We start from the raw sequence: 19173 nt of genomic DNA on the forward strand, positions 1-19173 counted from the left end.
GTATGTCAACAATTTAAGAAAAAGGTAGCAGTATAGCGTGTCATGATGAGTCAAAAAAGCGAGTGTAGCATCTTATAAACTGACAAATAAAGACAAAGTCATCACAGAATAGTCATAAAAGAAAGTCAAACTATATGTAAAAAAAGTCCTAAAAACTTTGTGGTATTGTCTACATTTAAAAATTCATATATTCAAGAATATAACAAGTCATAATATAGTATATCGTAAAAAAGTCATAGTATATTCGGTCAAAAAAAGTTATAGGATAGTATCAAGAGAAAAAAGTTTTTAAAAAGTAATATGTCTAAAACAGTCATAGTATAGTTAAAAAAGCTATCAAAATTCATAGCATAGTATGTTGAAAGATGTCACAGTATTGCATGTCAAAAAGGTCATATGGAAGCCATCGTATAGTGTAGTATGCCATGTGCCATGCAACAGACACAGTTGACAATGCCATTAAAACATGTCATCAAAAGAAATTGTATTGTGTAATATACATTTTTCTCAAAAAAGTTTGTGTTGTATGCAATAAAAAAGTCATAGTATAGTAAGCTATACAAAATGTCATTGTAAATGATAGTATGTCATAAAAAAGTCATAGTAAAGTATGTAATAAACAACTCAAAATATAATATATCACAAAAATGTAAGTATCGTATGCCATAAAAAGATAGATGAAATAGCCACAGTATACTGTATTATGCAATAAAAAAGTAATAGTAGTATGACATAAATATGTCAAAAAGCAAATATAGCATAAATTATAATATGCCATAAATAAGTCATCGTATTGGTGGAATTCTCACAAAGAGTAATTGTAGACGATACCATCAATAAGTCATACATTTAAAAATTCATATATTCAAGAATATAACAAAAAGTAATAAAGAGTCATAGTATACAATGCCATAAATTAGCATCGATAAATGACAGTGTTCAATAAATCAGTGATAGTCGTTATATTGTTGAGAATAAAACTCAGGTGAACAGACTTAGGTCGAGGCGTTTAGCTCAATTCAAGCAATAAGGTTTATTTGTAACAGAAGTATTATGTCCAGCAGTTAAACGTGCACGGACCTAGAAAAGTTCACTCTGTAGGAGCGAATGAAAAGCTAAAAGACGCTTAGACAGAGTGCGCGAGCCGTGAATAGGTTCTTCAGATGGAAGCCTATTGGTTGAATACAAAGTAGGAGGCGGATCTGTTTCTATCTTACAGACAGCCTGTTGGAGCACTGGGCATCTCCGCCCACACTGGCTCACGTCCGGGACCCGCCTTCTCTGGAACGTCAGTGTGTGTGAAATGTTGATGTAACAGCATATTGTTATGTTCGGTCGACTAGATAAGCGGGGCGCTAGATATGCTAGGGCGCCTTCACTCTATCTCTAAGATGGAGCAGGCAGTTGAAACTAGTTCTCTGTAAGACTATGTGACATTTAACTGGGGCAAAGGCTATCCTTCAGAGTTCTAGTCCTTTCCACTTTGTTCAGGCAAGCGCTAGAGTACCCCGCCTGGAGTTTTTGACCTTCGTGCACTAGAACTCACATATCCGCATATAAGCTGTGTTTAACATTGAATGAATATATATTTTATTTACAAATCCCCCTTTTCACACCTGCTTGGTGTGAACTCTATGTTTTGGAACTACTCATTCAATGGCTGTAACTCGATGTTTAGGTCCCTATCATCCGAATTGTCTGGATCGGAAGCTGGTGGGGTGCTATGTCTAGTCCGGGTGTGTGTCTGATTCGGGGATGGAGAGGGAAGAGGGGCAGTTGAATGAGATGGGTGCTGGTGTGTCTGATACTTGGTTTCTAGTCCCCAGATCAAGAGGGCAACTAGTATGCCCATACCCACCCCCATTATAGTTTTCTTCCCACATCCCACCCCTTTCCAGGTGAAGCGCTGCCGACCTCGGTACTGCTCGAGTCCTCTCGATCTGTTTGGAGAGAGCTTCAGTAAGAGAAGTTAGGGCACTCATATAGTCAGACATTTCAATGTGCTGTACATCCAGAGGTGGCATATGACCTCCATCTCTGGGTGGACCTGGCATCGGCCGGCCAGTCATGATCTCGTGTGGGGAGAGATGTATTTCTCCCCCTTTTCCGGACCTCATGGCCATAAGGGCCAGGGGCAGGGCCTCAACCCATGTTAATTTGGAGCCCGCGCAAACTTTGGCAATTTTGGCCGTAAGGGTCTGATTCGATCGTTCCACCAGGCCCTGAGATTGCGGGTGATAGACTGACCCGAATCGGTGTGTGATTCCCAGATCAAATATAAGCATAAATAAATAAGCAAATATCGCATAAATTATAATATGCCATAAATAAGTCATCGTATTGGTGGAATTCTCACAAAGAGTAATTGTAGACGATACCATCAATAAGTCATACATTTAAAAATTCATATATTCAAGAATATAACAAAAAGTAATAAAGAGTCATAGTGCCATTAAATGACTGGGCAAATGCCATTAAATTAGCATCGATAAATGACAGTGTTCAATAAATCAGTGATAGTCGTTATATTCATTAAAAATATCATGGTAAAATGGTAAATGGTCATAGTATAGCATGCCATGAAAAGTCGTAGTGTAGTTACTTGTTACAGCCAATGGTTCCTACTGATGACAAATATCTTTAAAATGGGGTAACTGATGGAAACTTTCATTTTAAAAACAGGCTTAGTAATTAAATAAAACAGCTGGGCTCTATAGTTTAAATAATGCATTTGTTGGGGACTTTTTACACATTTGGTGGTCTAATGAGTATTTGTTTGTGCGATCTAATGAAAACAAACTGCAGCGCAATAAGGGAACATGCAACAGTGTGGCTCACTGACGCGTCTGTAGGACGGAAGATGAAGACATTTTAGACTTCAGCTGCCACGGCAACACAATTCATGGGTTTTTTATGGAATTGGTAGACAATAAGAAAAAAAGAAAAAATCTGACTTATGTTTCCAGCCATGTGCCAAGAGTCCCACTGAAAGCTAGCAGAATGTATTTGAGGCATGCTGCTTCGTTTCAGCGTCGCTCTCGTCAAAGGAGGACTGTTAGGTGGCGCGACGTCCCCCTTTGCTTCTCAGGTCTCGGGCAGAGGAAAGGTTGGGATGACGGCCCTCTCCTGGGACCCAAGGCATCCACAGCATAACACACCCATGTTCCGCTATCTATCAATTGTTGGATTCATCTTTTTTTGGTTTTCCCATTCACACCACTATCAGGTTGAACGTGACCCCCCTCCCCAGAAGGTCAGGATAACCCCCACCACACACAAACACACCATAGGATTGTCCTAAAAGAGATCAAAGATGCTATTCGTCAGCAAAGAAGACAAAACGGTTAGCTGAGGTAGTCGAAGTAGCTCAGTTAGCGTGCTGATCCCTCGATGTCTATTTCAGCAGCCGTCCTGACGCTTAAGATAAATTCCATTGCTGGATGTTAACATCTTGTTAAAGGGTGGACCAGACCTGAGAAATGTCTCGACAGACAAGTTCAATGTAGTTTTCTCAGGGCATAAATCACTTTAAAGCAGCATTCTTGTGATTTCATTCTCACATGTCTTTGCGGAGGCCTTTCGGGTCGATTACGAGTTGAACTTATGTACACACTCATCTCCTGGTTGCCAAATTAAGAGCAATTTTTTTTTTTAAATGTCTGGAAAAGTAATTCATTTTTTTTGCCAGTGTTTGAAGTTGTCTGGCACATGGCGGGTGACGATGAATTGTCCCCCAAAGAGTTAATTGATGGAGAGGAGTAAAACCTTCAGGGAGGGAAAAAGTTCAGTTTCTCTAACTCCCTGTCCTGTTTGAAGGAGATGTGAGTTGGCAGTGGAGGAGAGGCTTGAAGATTAATGTTGCAATAGGGGGCTCTGACAGCCTCTCCGCTGGTTATGGTTCTCTTGGGTGGCCCGATTGGTCTTGGATGTCACTTTTGCTACTTAATCTTGTGTATGTGAACCAGGCAGACTCAGAGGGGCAGTTGGGGGTGGGGGGCTGGGGGGGATGTCCACTGGGCAAGAACACGAGTCAGACTGAGGAGAATGCAAGAATATATAAACACCACCAAAGTATTTAATTTAAATAAAAAATGTTTGATTCTTTGTTGAGTTTTAGTTTCATTTTGTTGCTGTTTAACGTATGAATCAATTAGTTCTATAAATAACCGAAGAGTCTATGGAACTAAATGATTGGTCTTTATTGACTCAAATATAATGCACACTACACTGTATTCACTTTTCTTGTTTGGTAATCAGCAGTGGAAATATTCAGATATTTTACATGAGCAAAGGTAGCGATCATTAAAATGACATTAAAAACATTACTACGGTAAAAGTTTAAGGTATAGTGTGTAATCACGCTGTCGATTGCTGTCCATAAACACAAAGTTCAAAATTCGGCCCTCCTTTTTGGCTCAACTAATGTTTATTACTGTAATTCTCGTAATGTTTTTTATTGTTTCATGGCGGTTCGGTTCTAAAGCACAAATTAACACATCACACCTCCTTCACCAGCCTGCCGGAAGATGCTGGATTTTGACTGAATGCAGCCCAAGACGCCTGCACTTTGTGTTGGACGTTAAAGAGTGCCGAATATCTCTCGAGCCTCGGTACGCCAAGGGGCGGGGCAAAGCGGCGGTGTTTGACTTGGGATAATATCAACATCTTAGGAACAGCATGTGAGATTTAGTGACATCTAGTGGTGAGTTGCAGATTGCAACCAACTAAATACTCCTCTGCTCAAACCTTCCTTTCGAGCGAACTACGGTGGCCTTCAGGTACGGATAGGTAAGGATTGTATTGCTTCTAGGAGCTACTCTTTTCAACATTCAGTCCATTTTCATGACTAAATAATTGCTTTTAAAATACTTTTGTATCATTTTAAAAACATAAATTCAGAACAGAATAAGAATTTAATCATAATTTATATCGAACTATAAATTGTTTCGAGAGCAGCAACAGTAATGTTTACAACACTGAAGTCACTACAGCAATTCATTATTATCTCACCGGAAACAAAAAAAATGTCAATAAAATGTCAATAAAATAAATAACATTCCTGACTAAAGTTTATAAAGAATGAAAAACAGACCTCTGTCATTCCACGCACGCACGCACGCGCACACACGCACACGCACGCACACAGTTCCTTTAAATGAAAAGCTGAATACAGAGTATACATGTGATAGGGTCAGACATAAGATTACTTTCAACCTTAAAGCTACTTAAAAGGGAAATGAATGATCATAAAAACGTGTTTTCTTCCTTAGCTTTGAAATAATGAACAAACATAAATAGTACCGTTTTGTGGTTATTTCACAGGAGAGATTTTTCTTCTTTTTTCTGTCTGTCATTTTTTCATTGGTCTGAAGTGGGCGAAACTAAAATAAGGAAAATTGTAACAAATGCCTGTGAGGCAATTAAGATGAATCAATTCTTAAAATCGAATTCTGATGACAGCGGTCACTGTCTAATCAAACCTGATCAATCCCACACACACAGCCCTGATGATGTTAAACTCTTAATAAAACATACCTAAAGATGTTTTATTTACTTTGCATATGTACCATTGGATATTTAATGTTGAATAAAGATTTGAAGCCAACTTTTCAGAGCATTTGACCGCCGTCCTTCGAGGTTGAAAGGTTGTTGAAGTGTCCATCAGTGAAGTTTCTCCATGGGGGGTTTCACTGCTCCTGAAATGCAAAGGAAAGGTTGAATGCAGAGGTCAAAGTTCATGTATGTACCTGTATGTAAATGATAATTGCAATAAAGTTGAAAGTCTTAAATGGGCATATTAAAGGAAAATCAATCTGCTGCCTGGTGACTGTACTCTGTAACTGATGTAGACCTGATACGATTATGTAACTGGGTCATTAAGTGTAACGTTTAACAATGCTTCTCAGGGGCATTTGTAATTATTAGAGCAAATTTTTGAAGAAAAAAAAAGTATACTTACACTTTAAATTAAAGTAAAATCAAACTGATTGACATTTATTGTATTATTCTTTAAAAAATTAATTGAATTAATCATTCAATGAAATTAAGACATCTTATTGTGAACAACGCTTTAAAAACAAGTGAATAAGATTTGGGCCTAAACTATAATAGCTGTTGGTCAGTGAGTAAAGAGAGCCGGTATATTTTCGTCTTCTGGCTCTCTCCTATTGGCTAATCCCATTGGAGGATGTTTAGGCTCAATGCTCAGAACAAAAGTAAACAGAGTGGAAGCTGTGTCATGTGATCCCAAAACACTGATCCGGAGACATTTCATCATTCTCCAACTGCCCCAAAAGAACATTTCAGAACATTTCAGAACTGATGTCATGTGGAAAGTGTTATTACTAAATGTTTTGCTTCTGAGCCTGGGGTTGTTTCTGTCCTGTACTTCATCTTGTTATGTGGGTGTTAAAATAACTAATATGTATAGAATAAGTCTTTGGACTTTATTGGTTTTATTGGATTTCACTTTACACTGAGTCAAAATATATTGTTTCAGATCCATGAATTGTCTCGACTTGTCAAAGAACTTTTACTGAAGGCCGGGGTCAGTTTCGTCATTGGTAAGTATAAAAGTACACGTCCTACCAGTATACGATGTATACCATTGGTGACTGTAAAAGAATAGAAAGTCTCAGAAATGCCAGTTGACCAATTGTTCAGAAAGCTCCTTACAGATAACCTCTCTAAGCCAATCTAAACTGGTCTCTTGCTTGACCTTTCTGACATTTAACCCTAATTCTCAACACCTTAAACTTTATTCCTGGCTTCGGCTCTGAGCTTATTCCCACTATGTGACCCAGTGTTTGTGTCTGCGGCCAGCAGAGCTGAATCATCTCGGCCCCACGCTGCGTGCACCGTCTCCTGTTTCTGTTGTTCACTCGGATCTCATTTGTGACCGACTCTGCAGTTTCCTCTGCAGACGTCGAATTTTGCACTTGACCAAATATGGCTCCCGGCAGTGATCGAGCTGCTGCGTGCCAAAAAACTTTGGTAAAACACAGGTGTTCGCTCTCTGCGCAGCGCCCCGTGTTTACTAGATTGTTCCTGTGAAAGACTCACTATTTCTCCTTTTTTTCCACTTTCACACGAAACGTTTGTATTTTGAGAGCTGCAAGCTGCCCACATAGTGTCGTCACTGGAGCTGCTCTCCCCATAAACTGTTTGGATTTGAATGACCTCATCCACCTACGGTGTTTGGCTCGGTGCCACGCAGCACACCAAAACAGACCATAGTGTATAAAAGGCCGAATTTATGAGCGGCAATTAAGTATTTATGACATATTAGCGACTGAATAATCACCTGTGGCTACTTACGAAACGTTCACTGTGTCGGCTCCTTTTCGGAGTCATCAAAGGCCGAGTCCCATAGAAACTGCGATTAAAGACAGTGAATAAAGTAATGTTGTGTTTGTGTAAAATATCATTTCACTCAGCTCATGTCATAGAAAACATTCCCTTCAACAACTTTTTCTCGTGCTTCACGTTGATGTGAATTTGAAGCTGGCGCCTGCGCTACCTGAACGCCTCGCCACCTTCTCAGAGTGCAGCCAAAGCACAGCTGTACTCTGCACATGTTCATCTCACTCACACAGAGCGAGGCAGTGCATGTCAGAGGCCTCCCCCCCTTTTTGTTATTCCCTGCTTGCCGCAGCCAGGACAGTAAATTCTACAGAGTGCACAAAAAGGACGGTGGAAGTCTTTAAAGAGTAACGACAAAGGACAGAATCACTGGTAACAAAAAAAAAAAGGTGAAAAATGTGATAGACACCATTCTCTAGTAAATGGAGCGCTGAGTCTAGACCGGCTCGAGACGGGCGTGTTAAGGTCGCGCTCATAAAAGTCCATAGACACCACGTTCCATTCAGGCCTGGAGGGGACGACGAGCTGGAGAGGGAATCACCTGCACAGATGGGTCGGGAGCTGCTCCACTGCTGCTGCTGGAAGCCCATCACACAGCCAGAGAGAGCAAGAGTTTTCATATGTGGCACGTCGTGAATCAGGCTCAAGCGTCAAATAACTCAGAGCAGACTGACCCGGGCTGTGAAGGGTTGGAATGCTGGGAGAACAGGGCCGCTATCTTTAAAACACAAGGCTACAGAGGTGCCTTCGTGTTGAGGGGATTCAAAACATAGAAGAAGAATTTATCCTAAAATCCAAAAATTCATAAAGATGCAACAGATGCTCCCAGTGGCCAACACTAATTGACCTCTCAAAGGAATGCAACGCCTTCTCCTTGACTGACATTTGCTTTTAGCGGCTCCTGTGGGATGGGGCGGTGGGCCGGTGGAAGGCGATAGCAGGGGGAGATCCTCTGGAGATAAACCGCCATGCCCCCCTGTTCCTCAGACAACAAAGAAAGTGAGTGATGTTTGTCTGAAAACCAAGAGCCGTGATCCCTCTTGTTTTGATGTGTGGGCCACCTGGGATGCGGGGTCTCCATCAGCACTCCGGGCCCGAGGAGAGGGGAAGAGAAACAGGACTCACACAGATCTCGTCCCCAGGACAAACAATCTGAGTGACAAGCCCACTGGAATCCCACGGAAGTCACCCAACAGACGAGGCATTCAAACACGCAGGAAAAACAAGAGGCGTTTAGGTGGCCACAAAGGCCCCGGAGTAGAATTGCACAGCGTGGTTTCCTCAACTTTTCGAGGACAAAAGTTGAAGTCCTTTAATAGCCGAACATATGCGGGAAACCTACAGGGCTGAATATTCATTTCATCTCAGACTAACAAAAAGTTTTATTTCTGTTTTATGACAAACAATATCACGGCAATTAAGAGGCAATTATTGTACCTACTCGTCCACTTCATTTCATTGAAGAGCTATAGTTCGTAGTTCATTTAAAGATAAATGTTATACATCCAACATATATGATATGATGCATTGTTATAGATTAAACGACCCAACAGATCATTAAGTAGTTTAAATGAGCAACTTAAAGCAGCGACATCATAAAATACAGCATACACAGTAATTCATCCAAAACAACAATAATCTAATAATATTTACACTTCCGTGCTCAAGATTTTGATGACTGTTACTTGTAGTTGAGTCATTTTAACTTCAGGTGTCGCCTCCTTTTGTTGGACTCGGAAACTCTGAGTACTTCTTCCAGCGCTGTTGAAATCTGGGATCAAGATAAATCAATCCAAGCCCGGCATACTTTGTTTTACAGCGGAGATTACTTGCATGTGGAAAACTATGCGTTATCGTTCAATTTATAGTTTTCACGTTTTTCAAATGTAGAACCGGAAAAAATAAGTTGTGCAGCAGATAAAAAGACTTCCTGTCCACCGAGGTTTACCTGCTGTGGATTGGAGACTTGAATCCGTGAAGATGGCCAAATGAAGTTTGACACAGCAGGTCAAATGTCTTCCACAAACAGACACACTGTGAGGGTTTGTGTGATGACGGGAAGGTCTGAGCTACCAGTCATCCCAGTCTAGAGTGGATGAGGCCTTTCTCGTCCAAACAGGAACAATTAGAAAGAAATGACTTTGACATTTGTCCAATATCCACTTCTGATCAGTCTGCATGTATTTAAGTAATTTAATTTAATCGTGATCTTTACATGAGATATAATAAAAACTGAAAAAGTATGCGTGTGACTCACAAAGCACCACGGAGGGAAAAAAATCCAGCTGAATATTAATTAGCCGTGATAATGATTGTGGCGTGTTGCTGCTTGGCGGGGGTGCAACTTGTTAAGATTCTGTCAGCTTTAAACCGCTCATTAGTTTAACGGCTCCACCACAGACCTGCAGGTATCACATGCACGACGGGACCTCAGCTCTGAGGAATCTACGGCCGCACATCTGAGAACACAAAGACGCCTGTTAGTTTCAAATCAATATCAGCTTTCAATACATTTCATTAGATTGGTTCTGCTGACCTAGAGCACCATATGAGTAATGAGCTTTTATGAGTTAGTGTAATGTATTATTGTCTAATAATAGAGTTTACAAAAGTAGATGAATGGAAGTCATCCTTTTGGTTGAGGAGGAAACCTCGGCACGTTGTCCTCCTTCACCGTTGCCACTAAAGATGCAGCTCTTTATCCAGCTCCTAAAATTGACATACGAGGTTGATACAAACTGCACAGTTTGGCTCTCACACCTTCAGCATAACTAAAAAATAAAATAATCGAGTCAGAATGTCAAAGTGCTGCACATCAAGTAGACTCTTTGGAAATAATCATCTCGCAAATCTGGAAATGATTATTCGGTCCAGGGAACATTTCCTCACTAGCTTACATCATATCGAAGGATTTCCAACACTTGTGTTTGTTTTTCAAAGGTGTGTGTGTGTGTGTGTGTGTGTGTGTGTGTGTGTGTGTGTGTGAGAAGGCAGAAGAGTGTTGAAATGAAGGAGGAAACACCTCCGTTGAACCCGGAGGTCCTGCCTGATAACGGACACGCACACATGTACCGTGAATGAAAGCAGCGTCGAGGCATGATGTCTGTGCTGTGTCACCGCTGAAGCCCCCTTGCTGGCTTCAGCGGGGGGGTGTCCTGCGTGGAGCATCGGCTGTGGGAGGCAGAGCAGGGGTACGAGGCCCAGATGGATGTCAGGGCAAACATCTGTTCCACCTCCTGGACTGCTCTTATCAGCAGAAATGCTTTGCCACACATGTGCGCGCACACACACACACACACACACACGCACACACACACACACACACACAGGATGAGAGAGAGAAAGGGGCATTCTTCGCAGGGTTTAAGAAAACATGCATTATGTTTGTCCTGTAAACGAAAGTTAGGTCCCCGTCAGGTCGCGGGTTTGCACTTCACAGAGCTCACAGGGTTCCTTGTGTTGGGTGTGACCGCACTCGTTTATACTTCTGGTCGGTCTTCATACTGCATGTGGCACACTTTCATCCTTAGAGCTATATACTTGTGTATACTTACAAAAAATATTCAAAATCCAATGATTCGTCTTCAAAAGCGTCCCAACCAAAGGGACAAATGCAATGTTAAAGTCTGTCCCTTAAACGTGTATAACTTTGTGTATTTATATAATCACTGTATTCGGTATATTCTGTCACGAGGTTAGATTTAACCTTTTGTCAGATCAAAAAATAATTGAAACAAATTCAAGAATATTGGCGAATGTAGAATATTTCACTCATTTGTAAAACTGCAGCAGTTTGAATGCACTAATATCTACTTTAGAAATGTTTCCTAAAATCTGTCATAGCTATAACATATTGAATTTGATGCTGCTGATACTTTTGTTGTTGTTGATATTTTACCTCTCTGTAACATGTTTTAATATCGGCAGATATGGATTTATCAAAAGCTTTATCCATTTAAAAAAGAAAAAATTGTCATTGGGGTAAAGATAAGTGAGCAGCAGTGAAAGCACTCGGGCATATTTCACTGTTTGAGGAGTCACGCTGAGTTTGTGCTGGAAAAGATAAAAGGTGGTTAAAGTGTGAGGATAATATTTTGTCAAAAAGCCCACATGGCTTCGTTCACTCTGCTGTCGGTCTACTTCCGTCACTGTCGGATCACCACTGTTGACTTTCAGCTGGTGCTCAAATCCAATCCACACATGATTCCTTGTGATGAGTGTGTACTGTACACACTCTGTACACACTCTGTAACCAGGTTGTTAATGCAACACCGAGAAGACAAACGGTGAATAACCTGCGCTGGAGGCTGCGGCTCTGCACGTGGGAGGAGAATTGTTTTGTGGTGAGTTGAGTTCCCTTTTGTGTGGCGTCTCGTTCTCTACATGCACAATCTTCCCCTCTGGCATCCCTGCGTGTTTTTCGCCCTTTTGTGACAAATCGCACCGTCACTTTATATTACTGCCAACAATTAGGCTTGCCATAGTTTGTTCGGTTTCTCAAAGTGTTTTTCCTCCCTTCCAGGCAGCCATTAATTACCATTCATTTTAGGGAATTATATAAAAAAAGAAGAAAGAAACTTGCAGACTTGAATTATTTCTTGAGAGAGATACTGTATCCATCACAGTAAACATCACGTTTTGCTCAGTGATGCACAGATTGATTAAAACAATAACATAACTTTGCAGAAAGTTATCCGTAAGCCTCACTGAGGGTCTGCTGCCAACGAGAACTCTCTGATCAGAACCAGTGATTAAACAGGTACAGGCTCAGTGTGGGAGGAGAGCATCGGCTGCTTCTCTTTTCTACCGGGGGAATACAATCTGTACAGACAGAAAAAGAGAGAGTGTGGAAGGGCGGAGGAGAGAGAGTTTCTCCAGGGAGGGCTGCTTCGCTGAGGTCCCGGCCTCCTCGCTTCCCCCCTGGGCATCCTGGATGCCCATGCTGAGGGAGGGCTGCTGCTGCTTCGGCGTGACCAAAGGGAAGCAGAGCGAGTAAGAGAGAGACAGAGATGGAGAGAACCTGAATGGCAACAGAAAACGGTGAGGAGAGAGAGAGATAAAGAGGACTCAAAAAAACAGGGAGAAAGTGAGAGCGACAGGAAGAGAAAATGGAAGGGGGGACGGGGGACGGGGGGACGGGGGGAGAGACGAGCGCACCGGCCCATGGTTTGTCTCAGGGCTGCAGCAGCTTCCAGAGCTGGTGTGCAGCAGACTGAAGAGAAGCACGTCTGCCCCAGAGGCAGAGACTGGAAAACAGGATCAAAGAGTCGCCGGGGCAACCTGCATGACACACATTGTATTAAAGCCACACGTTCATTTGAAAGAGAGGGGAGCAAGAGGAGAAGAAAGGGGAGGCAGAGGTGGCACGGAGTCGAGTATATTTATTAGGAGCTCCTGTCTCACTCGGTTAACTTTCCACTCAAAACTTTCTTCAGCTGCTCCGCTTGGACTTTGAGTGCTTTTCTGTTGTTACTTTGACTCGACCTCATCTGGCTCATCAGCGTTTTCCCCCCGATTATCTTCCAGGGTCTCGGGTTTCCACAGGTCACCTTAAATCACAAATCAGAGACATTGTGAAGAAAATGCTCATCACACATTTCCTCCCGATACATGAAGTATGAACGTTACATTGTATGTAATATCTACTAAAAGTAAGAATCCAGTCTATGAATTCAAACAGATAAAATGCTACAAACACGAGCTACACAGTTCAGCAATTATTCTATAAAATATCTTTTAGTGTTCATCAAACTGAGAAACTGTCATTCGTGCTCCCATAATAAGATCACACATCCATTACGGCATTCCATGTGGCACTCAGACAGAAAATATCAAATATATTGATTCTACAATATTTCAACAAGCAGAAGTAATGTAAATGTTAATAACAAGGACAATGATTCCATTTTTAAAACTTTAATTGCCTTTTTTGACAAAAACATGATTATTGAAGAAAAATACAAAAAAAAAAGACTGCAGTGAGTGTTTAGTGTATTTGTGGGCAGATGATATGCAAAGGTCAATGATTTATTTTGCATTCAAGCAATCAAATGCACCGATCCATCCAGACAGTAAAAAAACAACAACTACCTTGCGTCAGGTACAAAAAGTGATTCGATCTCTCTAAAACCTGACAAATACTGAACAGAACAACAACGACAGAAACATGAAGCAGGCGTGAATGTTATCCATTACTGAAGCGCCTCTCTGGGACGAGCACGCACACCTGTGGCACAATGACTAAGACTCATTTCAGAGGTGTGGAGTCCACACGAGGGCTGAACGATGGCATCTGGGACAAAATAAAAACCAGCAGACAGGGAGGGGTCTTCGTGGACAGTTGGAAGGCATTAGGGTGTCGGACAGGGACTTGTCAGATGCAGCTGTTGCTGTGGCTGATTGATAGAGTTTGTATTCCACCCTGATGGGAGACCGGAGTCGCTCGCCTGTGTTGAGCGGGGTTATGTCAACTTACAAAATAACAAACAAAAAAACATTACAGTCAAATTTGAGAAAGACAAACATGACATTTTGCTGAACACTGAAAAGAAACAATCACATTTCTCAATCTTGTGGCTACTTCCAACCCGCGTCAATCAGCATTGGTGGTTATTCTTCTGTTTTTTTTGGTCTTCGATTTTAAAGAATTCATAAGTGTGGTGTGAGATATAAAAAATCTGAACGTAGCTCTACATGGTTAACATACGGAGCTATAAAATATATCCTAAGTTGCACATTTATAAAAAAAAGCATTCAGACTTGTTTGCCCTTCCTCTAAATGGTCCCCGTAGAGTCACCTAGCACTCCTTCACATTAGCAGTACTTGCGTATGGCTGCGCAGCAGTACGCTCGTTTGCATGTACATAATACTCCATGAGATACTCGGACTACGCTATTCAGATTAGATATTCAGACGCGGTGCGGCGCACCGATATCGATATGTAGCTACCGTACATAACACCAGGCTACTGGCTCCGATCGCACGACGACATCGGATGTTACCGAGTGAAAGAGGAGGAGAAGCACGCTGGACAGCCATACAGCACTTCTCAGTGGAGGGAACATGGCCGAGCCCCAGCCAAACATCCTGTAACGCAATCACTGGAGATGTTGAACATATCTACAGACAACCTGGGCTCCGCTTGGTGTGTGTGTGTGTGTGTGTCAGAGTGAGTGATGTGTGCATTAGTGTCACAGATGACTGTGTCCCACATGCCATTGGTTTAATCACAAGGGCACAGACAGTAGTAGACACGATTTCTGCCAAAGTTCAATGACTCTTCTTGACAAAACTGCGATACATCGGGTTTAATGGCAGCTCTCCTCTGTCGGGTTGCAGCGGCTGACTTGTGCGTGCACACACATACACACACTCTTCCAATTTGTACAAAAACGAGAGCTCAGTGACGGGAGGATGACACACAATACACTTCTCAGGGGGAGTGGCCGACATCCGCCGTGATTTTACTCGTGTGTGCATGTTTGTGTTTGTTTGTGTTTGTGCATGAGAGCTCGTGTGTGCATCGGCGGGATGTTTCTTCGGCATTGGCCGCTGATGTCTCTTAGCATTCGCGGTGCTAGCGTCATATCCTCGCGGGCTCCGTGTCTTTGTCCTCCAGCAGGCCAATGAACTGACTGAAGCTCTCCTTCACGGCCTCCGGGTTGTCGGCGGTGCTTCCCTCCAGGATCCAGCGCTTCCCTCTGGCCAGCGGCTCCAGCTCAAAGTACTTCTTGACCTGCCGGCGGAAAAGCGGAGAATGTGGTCAGTCAAGACATTCAGTGGGAGTCCTGTATGTCAATTCTTCATGCAAATTGGAATGAATTGTGATCATTTTATGAATGTTTAAATGAACAGCTACTAGCCTGAAACCAAACAAACACATTCAAACACGTTCAAACACATTCAAACACGTTGGAGGAAAGTAGCCAATGTGATGCTTTAGTGGAGACTGAAACCCTCCATGGTAAAGATTTGGGATTGTTTTAAGTGTGTGGAAGTGAGGACCAGGATTATCTTTTTTATTTTTCATTCTATTTTGACCACAGTGTTAAAAAGAGCCATGATTTCACTGTTGTATTAATGGCCAAGAACATTAAAAAGGATAACAGCATGGAGCTCTTTGTATCATTCCTGTCCATGGTTCAATTAGTTTCCCATGCACATGTGTGTTTTCTTCTCACGATCGCTCACAACTACGCGGCGCCGCCGCCATGAAACCGGCCGAACACGACTCTGCGTCCACAATGCAACCAAAGCAGACAAATAAATGGAATAAAAACTATAACATAACAAAACAACATGAAATGAAATGAAATAAACATTTGCTCCTCTCTGGGAAATGTGTGGCTTGTTGGCTTTGGCACTGCTCTTTGGAACAGTTGGTTATAAAGTTCATATGTTGGCTTTTGGCTGCTCATGACAATGTGGGGGGGGGGGGGGGGGAGAAAAAGAACCAGAACCAGCTGCTACGTAAAAACAAATCTTAGCAGAGGGAAACGATGCCTTAGACCTCCACTCGAGATACTGCAGGTTGTTAGAGTTTCTGACATTTCCAAGCGTAGAGTAATGGAAGCAATTTTGTTTGCCCGATGAGAACCAAGTTCAGCCATCTCCTCCCGTTTGTCTGATCGCCAGTCGAGGAAGTACAAAGACAAATGTGTGCCGTCTGCAGCTCTGAGAAAAACATGTCGCCGATGCGATGACACTACATCTTCTCCCCGTGTTTACTTATCTGGTCAGTTTCATGTTCAGCTGGACAGTTTTTTGTTCATCTGTAAAGGTTTAAAAGATGCGTCTCTCATACTGATCAAGTTACAACATGAACAAATGCTGGAATAGTCATGTGTTGTCCAGCACAGTGTGGGGATGAACTTCATTCAAATTGTGTGGGTGTTTTTCATCAGTTATCTTTAATAGTTTAAATATGAAGAGCGTGACTACACACATACTATGAAGTAGACTCTTTTTGTTGGTTTCTTGTACTAATTATTGTAATCTGGTATTCACATAATTAAAGCACACAGGCTTCATCAATCATTGCAAGAATATTTATTCCGTGAAGCCATTTAAAACATTACATGTCCGTTATGTCTTTAATCGCGATATGTTGAGTGCTCAGATAGTATTTCTACATATTTCTGCAAATATAAAAACAAAGATTGATTATTGATCAATTTATTAAAGAGCAGATAACCTCAGTGTTCTCAATTGGTCTTTTTTTTCCAATACCAGAAGACAAATGCGCTTTTGCACCCTGTAGACTGCACCCAATCCATGCAGGTGCCCGTCACACAGTCAAATTACTTTTCAACTTCAAGTGAAATTGCTTTTGTCTAGACCGTGCTGGGCTGTCTAGCTGTGCCATGGTGTGTGGCATGAAGAGGATAGGGAGGAGGAGGAGGAGGAGGAGGAGGAGGAGGAGGAGGAGGAGGAGGAGGAGGAGGAGAGGGCGAAGGGGGAGGGTATTCTTTGTGTCTGCTCAAATCCAGCCAGCCATGCCAGTGAGTGGGAGAGGGAGCGCTGTCCATGCCCCTGAGCAGAATCTCTGTCCGGGTGTAATGTGAGTTTAATGACAGATTAAGTCACCTCAACCGCGTTTGGCTCGGAGGCCTGCTAGAAAGCCGAGCGGACCCAAACAGTGTTAACAAATCTGTCTGGGTAACTTGAGCCGCCCTAGTCCGGGGCCCTAGCCTCAGACCTAGACTGCAGACGATGCGGCTGGCTGCCTGTCTGGCTGGCTCGCTTGTCCGACTGTAGCCAAGGCCCTCTTCTGGAAGACTCTGGCCCCTGCACTGGCAGACTGTCAAAAGGCCAGCAGTGACCTCTGTGCAAGTGCAGACAGGCTCAAGCTTCTCTCACTTTCCCTTCTTGCCTCGAAGGCCAACAGAACACACCCGGGGAAGCATCTCGCAGCGCGACAAATGCCTTCTATCCTTGGTATGATCGGACAACTGATCTGACCAGATGGCTCATTGTGCTTTGAGTGCAGCTTTACAGTTGTGCCTTCATAAAAACACGAGTATTCTGAGATACCGAAAGAATCCCCCTGTCCAGTTGGTATGAACACCTTTGCACGGGGGGGGGGGGGGGGGGGCACATGTCATTGAAAGGACACATCCAGCCCGGAGATTTTAATCCCACAACAGGCGGACGGGACACGTCGGCAAAAAGAAAGTGCTGTCTCAGTGTTACACTGCTGAAGGAACCCCGTGACCTTACAGCCGGGCACACCCACACTGGCAGTCAAACAGTGTGGCCCAAACCAGTTTCCCTGAGATTAAGTCCTCCTAAGCGCACTTATGCTTGCTTCAGGAATTGCGTGAGGCATTGGGAAGGGTAAGCCACACAAGACGCCGGTTGCCTAAATTGACCACTGGGTCATCTAGTCTAGCTTCTTCTAGGTCATACAGAGCGGGGGCCTCGCCTTGTGCACAGGAGAAAGCGGCTTACGCATTTATAAGGGTGTCAAAAAAACCAACTGTAATCACCTGTGTCTGTTTCGACTGTATTCCTGCTGCAGCCGGGTTAGCCACCTGGGTATTCTGTTGTGAAACTCTTTCGCAACAGGCCTGAATTGTTACAGTGACCTCTGAGCCTGTAGTTGAGAACGGACAACGCATTGGGCTGGATTTTATTTTGAATTCTCATGACATGATTGATGATACAGTCAGTTGTATTCAGCATCAAGAATAACAGATTAACATGAAATTTGTATCCAATTTTTGCAAGGTGGTAGAGTTGTCAATTCTTCCTACAAAGCACACTGTATCGTGTTTAAAGGCCTTCAAATTGGCCAATTAAAAAAAAAAAGTGTCTGTATAAGGGGCTAATTTATATTTGCAACTCAAATTATGGTAATCAATTTTTTTTTATATGAACACTGTTCGGCTGCACCAACATCTGACAAATTCACAAATAATGGCTTCGGTTGTTTTCAACATTTATTACATTCAGAAATATGCAAGTAAGATTGGATGACAAATTGATGATGATGGAAAACATAAATCAGTGTTCAAGTATGCAACTGCTTTAAGGAGTGAATGAGGGAGAGGTGAGGGACAAGTTGGCTGAACGGCTCGTCAGCTAAACGTAAGCTCCTACCCTGGTAACCCTACTTCAGGCTCCTTAAGGCAGCGGATGGGCATGCACGGCACGTGCATTCCAGCTGCTCCCTGAGCCCTGCCAAGATTACTACCTGTGATGGTCACTGTTGGCACCGTGTCATGTCAAGAGGATATCCTGACAGAATAAAAAGAGCTTTGGCGGCTGTCTACTGGCAGCAGAGCCCTGCTCTGGCCTCCTGACCAACTAAACACACCAGGGAGGCTAAAGAAAAAAATAAGAGACTGGCTGACTGGACTAGAGAGAAGAGAAAGATGCATGAGGCCAACTTCTAGTCGTGGAGGTGCATAATGTCAGCTGCTGGGAATCTAAGTGAGAGACCCCCCTGACAAATTGATGTGCCCAAAAAATGTAACGCAAAAATGTAATCTGCAGTGGTGTTTGCTTTGAAAATAAAACTGAGCATTCAAACTAGAAAGCAGGAGGTATTGTTCTCAAACGCTTCTTATTAAATTATAGGATGCACTGAAGAAAAAACAAAAGTGAGAAAAATCTGCTTTAAATCAGTACAATAGCAAATCAAGCTAAAATGAACTGCCACTTCACTTCTATCCACACTCATAGTTCAGGCTGATCTCATGCTGCGTTCATAGCTAATCCTACGAAAATGAATACGCTGTAATTTGTACATAATCCCACTTAATCAAGTTGTATGTAATCCATGTAATCATGAACCAGAAAGTATAAAG

General features: G+C 42.6%; 1 protein-coding gene across 1 annotated transcript in view; it reads right to left on the minus strand.

The window, feature by feature from the left end:
- Nucleotides 1–13341: 13341 nt before the first annotated feature.
- The window catches only part of arl15a (ADP-ribosylation factor-like 15a), a 110573-nt gene continuing 104741 nt past the window's right edge, over nt 13342–19173 (minus strand). Inside the window, exon 5 of the mRNA XM_079270904.1 lies at nt 13342–15098. Coding sequence (XP_079127030.1) covers nt 14946–15098 — 153 coding nt within the window. The 3' untranslated portion in view covers nt 13342–14945. The remainder of the gene's footprint in view (nt 15099–19173) is intronic.

The sequence above is a fragment of the Melanostigma gelatinosum genome, assembly GCF_949748355.1.
Source record: "Melanostigma gelatinosum genome assembly, chromosome: 6".
In the NCBI taxonomy this organism is placed as follows: domain Eukaryota; kingdom Metazoa; phylum Chordata; class Actinopteri; order Perciformes; family Zoarcidae; genus Melanostigma; species Melanostigma gelatinosum.